Below are 9,656 nucleotides of genomic sequence, written 5' to 3'. Positions count from 1 at the left end.
CCCTGTGCTAGGGCTGATTAGGTTTTACTTTTAATTTTTGGCTAATCCAAATTATCTAATAAAAGAATATGATTTGAAAAGACACTTCAAGAACTAGTGTCAACCTCTGGTTGAAAGCAGGCTACATGGGAAGGAGAATGGACATGCTTGCCTGGATCTGGGTCCAAGCGGAGCTTGTCAGGCCTATAGACTGGGTCTTCTAGGGCCAATTAGTACAATGCCCAAACAGGAAAAACATCTTAATTGTTGATCTGGTCAATTGTTTTTAGAAGTTTCATTTTGAAATACTATCTTTAGGTATATGATAAACCACAGTATATACTAAAGTAAGTTGTTCCATTTTTAAAAGAATTTTGTGGGTTCTGTGTTAAAATTACCTTGCTAAAGTGTTTTACTGTGCCTCTATGAAAAGAAAAAGAGAGAGGAAAAAAAATAAAGAAATAAATCTGGCTTAGGTTTCATATCTGCCCCTGAAGTTTGTATAACCCATATAAAATAAAATCTATATGTTACAAAATAGGATTTCTTTTAATATATATTTTTCTTTTTGTAAAATTATATGTATTTAAATACATTTGAAATGTTGCTCTAGGTAAATTAGAAATTTTTTTTTCTAATACTATGAAAAAGGCAAGAGTTTTTCTGGTCAGCATACATTTTATATTTACTTTGTCCTTTTCACTGCACCCCAGAGAACCTTTTATGATTCAAGGGTGATTTGGCACTAATCAGCACTACTGCTCTGAAGTGAAAGTAAGGTTGGATTAGCATAAATATTAAAAGGGAAGTATTTATAACAACTTTATACTTTCTCTTACTGATTAGAACTTAGCCTTTTGTCACTAATTATTAGAGAGGTTTTCTAAACTTAAGAAAGGATTTTTTAAAAGGAGCGATGTTTCCTGTTGGTTTTGATATTTTTAAACTGGACTCTACTGTGACACCACGATATAGAAATAGAATTACTCTGGAACAAACTACAAATACATTTACACAGTTTGTGACAACTTAGCTGTCTACCTAGAGAACTGAAAGTTTGGTGAGCAAAGTGATTATAAATCTTGTCCCAGGCGTTCGATTTCTTCAATGAGGAAGTCAATGTCTTGGTGAGTTGCTGCAGGGTTTGAGATGACCATGCGGAAGAAGTTGACCTTATCTCCTAAGGGTTGGTAGCTGACCATTGTGGTCCCATACTCCATCATTCTGGCTTTAATCACTGGCGCCACCTGTGGGAGAGACCATGTTATGCAATGTTAATTAATTATTATTTTATTATGCAATGCACCCCAGAGCAAGTGATGTTTTTAGTTTTTAACTAAACAGGATCACAGTTTTCTCTTGAAGGAACTGCTTCAAGTTTTCAAGAGATCAGAGAATAAAAACAGCTTAAAATATTAAAAACCCTAAGTGTAATAAGAGATGAACCACCTTGATGGTTTGTTAGTGTTTGCAGGGAATGGGTAGAATCTTGTCCCCGGGTTAAATGGTTTAGCAGTACTACACTGTAGAGAGTTTCACCCCAGAAAATGCAAAGACATTGAAAGAAAGCATTGTTAATAACATTTTTATGAGGGGCAAGCCTCAGTATCAAGTGATGGGTAAAAGTAGCAGACAAAAAGGCTGGAGAGATATTTCAGTGGATGAGTGCACTTGCTTGAAAACATGAGAACCTGTGCTCCCCAAGCACCCAGGTAGCAAAGGCAGGAGCAGCTGTACATGGCTGTAACACCAAGGCTGTGGGGAGGAGACAGGCTGGTCCTGGAACTTAGGCCAGCCAGCCTCGCTGAAACGGTAAGTTTCAGGTTCCGCTTTGAGACCCTGTATCAAGTAAGGGCTGGAGAGATGGCTCAGCAGTTAAGAGTTCTTCCAGAGGACCTGGGTTCAATTCCCAAAACTCCAGGTCTGGGTGATTCAACACCCTCATTCAGACATACATGCAGGCAAACACCGATGTGAGTGAAATAAAAAAGGGCAGTTAAGAGCACTGACTGTTCCTCCAGAGGACCCGGGTTCAGTTCCCAGCACCTACATGGCGACTCACTCCTGTCTGTAACTCCAGGTCCAGGGGATCCAACACCCTTGCATAGACATACATGCAGGCCAACACCGATGCACATACATTTTTTTAAAGATTTATTTATCTTATGTATATGAGCACACTGTTACTGACACACCACAAGAGGACATCAGATCCAATTACAGAGGGTTGTGAACTATCATGTGGTTGCTGGGAACTGAACCTATGACCTCTGGAAGAGCAGCCAGTGCTCTTAACCACTGACCCATCTCTCCAGCCCTACATTTAAAAAAATGTTTTTGAAAAAAGGGAATTATAAAAATTTTAAAAAGAAAAAAGAATGTCTGAGAGCAAGGGAGGAATGCCCAGTGCCTTCCTTTAGCCTCCCCTGAAATACGTACCCACCACTAGCACACAACTGCACAAAAGAAACATTAGTAAACACACTTCTGTCAACCTTCTTGTGATCCTAAACTTTTCTAGTTTTTCCCATTCTCTTTTTACATGGTTTTCACTTAAATAAGTATTTTGAAAAAAATAAAGCACGAGGCCTTAGTGATATGAAGACTTATCTAGGAGTAAATAGCTGATCCCACGAGACTTCATACACAGAGGGACATCTCAGACAAGATCACAGTGCTTTTGTCACACTTCATTGCAGCTTCCTGGGTTCTCTTTGCTGCTTCAGACTAAGTTTGTGGTCTCCAGCTCAGCAAGCCGGCCCTTTGTCATCAGCTCCAGCAATTTATCTTCAACTGCTCACTAAAGCGAGTCTTCGACTCTGACAAGGGCCATTTATTAAATATCCTTTGAACCATCTTCATTTTTCGTCATTTCATGCCTAGTATCAGTCACATCGTGGCACCCACGTCTCCCAGTCCACATCCTCAGTCCTCGGCAGGTTTCCCCCACAGTGCCACAACTGCAGTGAGCCCTTTCCTGCCCACCATCAACTGTCTTCTTCTGAGTGATAACTACAGGATCTTACACTCTGAGTCTAACAACATCCTAATTTCTTAACTGGCCCTTTACCAATGAGCAGCTACATTTTCCCTTTCTACCCCATCTGTAAGCTGCTGGACGGTAGGCATGCTACCTTTTCATTCTATTGTTTTAACACGGTGCAGGAAACTGTAGAGGGCTTCCTGAATTCTAACAGGCCCGGCAGTAGCATGAGAAGAGCAGCTCGCCGAGATGAGACACACATTTCAGATCCTCATCTTAACATCCTCATGAAGGAGTGAATGATTCTACTCAGATGCACGATCTGTCCACATGAATTTGCCACTGGAGTTCGTATGTACAGCATCTGATTTTTGATGTTCACTACAAAGATGCAGCCAGAAAGGAGAAGCCAGAGATGCTTTCCACTTGGGGTGTGAGATGTATGCGGTCATAGACTCAGTTGAAAATGGGGACCATCACTTGTATTCATAATTAAATAATTCATAATTCACCTCTTCATAATTAAACTGTGCATTTGTTTCCTCCCGAGGGGGCTGGCATTCATGAAATAACATGCAGTTATCTTAAAAATTATTTTCACTAGATGTTAAGAAGCTTTTGTGTTTAAATCTTAGAAATGTATGTGAAAATCTTGCCAAATGAGTTCTTCATTACTCCACAGAAGACTTTCAAAGTCTCCTCATGAATGAGGCCAAATTGCTTCTTTACCAATTTGCTATTAAACCCATCTTTGGCCTTTTGGAAAATCACCAATTAGTGGAGGACTATAAAAGCTGTTAAAATAGATACAGGTAATGGTCAGTGAATTGCTGGGTGTGGTGGGACACACCCTGAATCTAAGGATTTAGTGGGCAGAGTCAGGAGGATCTCTTGTGAGTTCTAGGCCAACTGGGCTACACAGTGAGCTCGAGGCTAGCCTCTGAGGCAACCAGAAATGCACCTACCAGATCCTCATCTTCACATCCTCATGAAGGAGTGAATGATTCTATTAGTCACAACTGCTTCTGTTATCTAGATATTTGTCCCCTTCCAGTGAACTCTTGGGAAAGGCTCATCAAACTTGGCAAATGTTCTTTTTCCCTTATGCAAGAAAGTATGTGAGAAGCACCTGCTATAGTCTGAACATCGTGTCCTCGTAAATTTCTCTCTTGCAATCTTAACCCTCAAGGAGATGGGGTACCTTGGGAATCTCTGTCTTGTTAACACCCCAGAGAAGGTACAGGGAAAAGGGCCACTGATGGACCAGGAAGAGGGCTATTGGCAGACAGGAGTCTGCTGGCTTCTTCACCTCAGATTTCCCAGCACCAGAACTGTGAGAAATCAATTTCTGCTGCTCATAACCCACCTAAGCTGTAGCAATGCATTGTCCTGCAAAACCCAATGCCACTCTTTTGGTGGCTTTCGAATACTATAGCTCTGAACTAGGCAAATTCTTGGCCTTGTCTTGTTCAAAATTTAACTTTGTTCTCTTTCCAGCATGCAGCCGCACACATACATATATGCACGCACATGTACATTTGCAGATATACCTGAACAGGTACCTTCATATACAACATACACTGACAAATTAAAAAAAAATAAAAAAAGACTCTACCACATGTGAGTTTCATCCTGTTGAAGAATGTGGTCCCAGATTGTTAAAGGGCAGATAATAATATTTTTAAAAGTTTCCTGAGGGGTTTTCATCTGCATCAGTGGTTCTCAACCTGTGGGTCGTGGCCCCTTTGGAGTCATATATTAGGTACCCTGCATATCACATATTTACATTGAAATTCATCAGTAGCAAAAATATAGTTATGAAGTAGCAATGAAAAATTTTACGGTTACATAAGGAACTGTATTAAAGGGTTGAAGCATTAGGAAGGGTGAGAACCACTGCTCTACAGGAATCCTTTACTTTCCTTTATGTAGAAGGGAATAAATTATTCCAGAAGGTCAATGAGCTAAGGCAAGACTCTCGGCAGTAGGAAATACATGCCTGACTAACCTGGCTACGCCTCCAGCCTCCTTGAGTCACTGGAACAAAGCCTACAACAATGAACCTTCTGAGGTTTATGTATACATGATGGATGGCCCTAGCCTCCCATTCCTACGGCGCTGTGAGAAATAGACTCTGGCGTCCTCTCCCTTTGGTGTGCACCATAAAGCAAACTTCATCCATGTGTAAATGTTGGGAGCACGCAGAGATTAAAGATCAAAAACCTGCACCTTTCTAACCAGAGTCAACCTTACTGTGCAATTTGGAGAACATTACATTTTCCCAGGTCATTCAATAAAATGGGAGAGCAACAGTGCTCGGCTACATCAACTCACATGAGCTGCTATGAGACTTTAAGTGACCTGTGACCTGGTGACTGTGGAGCTGGGGCACATAGTACACACTGTGAACGGGAGCTGTTAAGATTATTGCTCCTTCTACTGGGTAGCCTGGATCTTGGTATCTCAAAAGGGTCTTTTTCTTATCTTTTATTTTGCTTCCTTATCTTTTCTCTTTCCTCCTTCCTTCCTTCTTTCCTTCCTTCCTTCCTTCCTTCCTTCCTTCCTTTTCCTTCCTTTCTCTCCTTTCTTTTTCTCTTTTTCTTTTGGCTGAACCTTTCTTATACTTGAAGTTTCTTTTGTATTTGGAAACCAGTGACCTTCAAGGACAGTTTCTGGTGCTTTCTGAATGTCAGTAAAGATTGTCACCCAATCAATTATTTTAAGGCATCATAAACTCTCTCTCTAGGAACAAGCAAATGGAATTGTGAAAAGTCAGGGAATGATGGCTTTGTACATCCGGGCTCTGTGAGAGCTCATGGAGGAGACGGGTCCAGGCTACAGCTGAATTCTCTACAAAGATGTTGCATGTCATAGAGAAGACACATGGGGCAAAGGAACACTCTGCATCTACCTTTGAGAGGCGGCTCATTCTCTCTTCATTGTCTTCCAGAACTCGCAAACTAGGAGGTACAAACCAGAAGCAGACATTTGTGTGCTGAGGCTAAAAAAGAAGAAAATAGGATTCAGACATGGTCTAAAATTCCAAGTATGGTTCAACCGTATTGATTCTTCAGGTTCAGAAGAAAATCCCTGTATTTGAATGAATAATTGCCTTTGGACCTCTCCCTTTCACATTCTTCAGAGCTGAGAGTCCAGTCTTTATTCCAGGTCGAAGGAGCCATCCCACCCCTATTGTCTCCCCTTGTAATGATCCCACTTAGCCAGAAAGCACATTTCTGACGTCAGAAAACGCCAGGGGTAAAGCCTGTGATTGAAGCCGCTCATGGTGACTGTTGAAATGTGAGCACATACCTTCCCATCGAACACCATTTCATATCCTTCTCGGTTTTTAATGATATTGTATAAATACTCTGCCAGCTCCAAACACTTATCAATGTGAGCTTCAAATCCAGTAGTCCCCTACAAAACAGAAGAAGGAAAAGGCATTAGGCAGACCAAGCGAGTGGGTAGCTCTCAGAAATGAGGGAACAACATGAATCCACTGGAGATTGGCAGTTATTCATTCTGCCATTCCCAGCCCTGCCACTTTGACACGCCTTAGACAAGGCTGCTTCAGAGGCTTTTCTGGTGATTACCCCCTTTTAATTCTCCCCCCAAGGTGTGTTTGTTCCTTTTCATTAATAGGCCCCACAGTTGACTCCTTTTGTTCCGGGGCTTAATTCCCCAGACAATTATTTTGATTACTCAGGGGGAAAATTTGCCTCTGCAGCTCATAGATGCAATCATGGAAGTCATTAATAACAGAAGGGCTTGGCTAGTCTTTTCCAGCAGATAAGAAGCCTTGTCAGGGGTTTCCCCCTCCCCCCCCATCCCCACATGCCTGCTTGACCCTTACTCATGATGTAAATTATCCATCCCCAAACTCCCTCTATGTCTCAGCAAGAACAAACAGTCACTTGCTGAGTGTCAGTTGGTCAGACAAACAAGTCTCAGGAAGGCTGTCATTGTGCCTAGCTTTTTGGTGTCTTCCTTGGTAGTGACGCATGCCTCACAGCAGCAGAGCACGTAAGCTATCAGCAGCTTTTATTTCTCAGTTCTGGAAACCTTGCATCTGGACTTAACGAAAAACAGTACAACTGCCTTAAACCAGAGCTATCTAACCAATGTCTGGGCACACTAGGGAGCTGATTTCCAAAATGCCTTTCCTCTGCTAGTTCCTGTATTTGCTAAGTGCAAACGGAAATCCCAGGAAAACAGTTAATGCTCCTGGATCTGGTACATAACCTAATCCAGCGTGGAACTCAGAGGAAGCAACTGTAAGTATAATAGAGTTAAGATGGGCGGGTCAATCATTGTCCCAAAGGAAGACCCAACCCAGTCTATGTAAAGCATGCTTCAGAATGAGCTGTATTGAAGAAATGAGATGGGTTCAGAAGATGTTGCCCCAACTGTGGAGTTCTCCTCTGTCTACTCTTCTTCATTATTCTTTTTTAGATGAAGTCCTAATTCTCGTAGGGATAAAAGAAAGATCACCAGGCACCCAGTAAGCTAAGACAAGAGGATTGCTGGGAGTTTGGGACCAGCCTGCCTTCAGAATAGGATATTGTCTCAAAACCACGTAACCATTGTAGCCAAATTTTCTATGGTTATTCCAGCAGGGAAAGTTTGATTCCTGTGACAAGCATGTCAAAGGAGCTTTTGATGGGATAATTATCCTCACTTCTGGTCTATGTTGAGAGATTGTGCTTAGTATTTTGAGAACTATTTTCATAGTTGAGACAAAAATGAACCTTTAAGTTGGAAGCCAAATGGAAAATTGTTCCACTTGGATGTCCAGCCTTTTGAAGCTTTGTGTAACAAATCAAGAAATACTCTTAAATACTGCAGCCTGGCCTTCCTGTTTTCTCCTCTCTGAAGTCTTTTATTTCAGGACAGGAAAAGCTGGCTCCTTAATCTTCATCAGGGGTGACCTGCTCCTTGTGTTTGAGAGAAGAGAGAGAGAGAGAGAGAGAGAGAGAGAGAGAGCTTCCACTCTATATAGAGATAAGTCTTAACTTAGTATTTGACAATTCATCAGGGAAATGAACCTAGTTATTGTAAAGGCTGGTTGGGAACCCACCACACTATATGACCTTGATGTTGTGACCAGATGACCAAGTCTTATGCTGAGGAGTGGGGGCTGCTTACATGTTTTCAGCAGACTTAACTGTTGCTTTGTTTTGTTTCTTTCTTTGTAAGATAGGATCTTCTTATGTATACCTTTGTCTGGTTTCTGACTTGCTATACAGACCAGGCTAGTCACAAACTTACAATGAATGACCCTTCTACTCCCAAGTGCTAGAATTACAAGCATACCCTTTCAAGGGTGATTGGGGGCCAGGAGACATGCTGTAAAGGTCAAAGGGATAGGGGCCCAGTATACACCACTCTTCAGAGGCTTCCCAGAAGCAGTGGTGACACTTCCAAACGCTTGAGAAAACTCACTGGGGTAAATATTATATAGGAGACTGCCAGAGGATATGCTATTCCCAGGAACTATCTCGGAGTTCTTCCCACTTAAGCTAGTCACTTGTGGCTTATATGCTTCTCTGTCAGTGAAAAATTTCCTCTTTTCTTCTTGGCCATCTCACATGCATCTGACCTGTATAAGGCCACTCCCTCTACTTGAAAAACTTCCTAAAACAGTCTGTGGAGTTTGTTCCTGAGGACAGTTTGTACTTCTTTACAAAGGCCTTTGCCTGCCTTCTTCCTGGAATTCCTTACATGTCTGCTCATAAGTTGCTTACTTCACTCTATGGGACTGAGCCTGTTGCCCACTTGTAGGCAGTGAAAACACAGAGTCAGATGTGTAGTGGCCTCTTGACCAAACACACAGGAAGGGTATCCCTGCATCCCCTTCAGTTACCCCTTGCTTGTTTTCCTTTGCTTTCCTTGGTGTAGTATTTTTCAGTTAGGTTCTGTAGTATACATAGGCAGCTCTTGCCATTGTTTGATTTTGCGATTTGTAAGCTGAGACTCTAGTCAAAATTAAACCATGTACCTCACAAAGCAACCCTCCCCAACACACACAAAAAACCCCCATATGACCCCCCCCCAACACACACATATGAAAGTGGTATTTGGGCTTGAGATTTGTGTGTCAGAGGGATAACTCAAAGGATGGAGGGGCAAGTATGACTAGAATAGATTATATACATGCATAAAGCAGTCCAAGAATAAACTAATAAAACATAGCCTCTGACCTATGCAGCCTCCTTACATTTAACATAACAGCCAGCCTCCAGAAGGCTGCAAAGAGGCCTCACCTGTACTGTACACCAATAGCTACAGAAAAGACCTCTCTGGTGGAGGAAGGATCACCACCCAGGTAAAATTAAAAGTATGCAGGACCCCATACAAAAGACTGGGGACTTCTGGAGTTTTGATATTTTCTCATTAGAAGTCATCTCCTGGAGTGGTCATGAAAATAAGTGGCCATGGTAATAAGTGGCTATGGTAGGTGTTTTCATTCTAAAACATACTAATCTACTCAGGCAATCAGTCATCAAGACAGATCATCAACCAAGATGGAGAAGGGGTGCAGAAAAGAAACCAAATAATGAGAATGACAACAGTAAGAGGTGCTTCTTAAAAAATCAAGGTGTTCTGTTAGATGCATCAAAATGGGTCTTTGAGTTGAGGGATCTTTAGAAACCCAGGATGTGAGAGGGGACAAACAGTGGGTGTAATCATG

The 9,656-nt window shown here is 41.8% G+C and overlaps 1 protein-coding gene across 1 annotated transcript in view; it reads right to left on the bottom strand.

Annotated features, from left to right (window-relative positions):
• Positions 1 to 918: 918 nt before the first annotated feature.
• Gad2 (glutamate decarboxylase 2) overlaps positions 919 to 9,656 on the bottom strand; it is a 62,493-nt gene continuing 53,755 nt past the window's right edge. The window contains 3 exon segments of the mRNA NM_012563.2: positions 919 to 1,226; positions 5,874 to 5,963; positions 6,275 to 6,382. Coding sequence (NP_036695.1) covers positions 1,053 to 1,226; positions 5,874 to 5,963; positions 6,275 to 6,382 — 372 coding nt within the window. The 3' untranslated portion in view covers positions 919 to 1,052.

The sequence above is a fragment of the Rattus norvegicus genome, chromosome 17 (genome assembly GCF_021556685.1).
Source record: "Rattus norvegicus strain SHRSP/BbbUtx chromosome 17, alternate assembly SHRSP_T2T, whole genome shotgun sequence".
Taxonomy (NCBI): Eukaryota; Metazoa; Chordata; class Mammalia; order Rodentia; family Muridae; genus Rattus; species Rattus norvegicus.
Note: the sequence above shows the minus strand (reverse complement) of the source record. Positions and strands in the feature narration are given on the sequence as shown.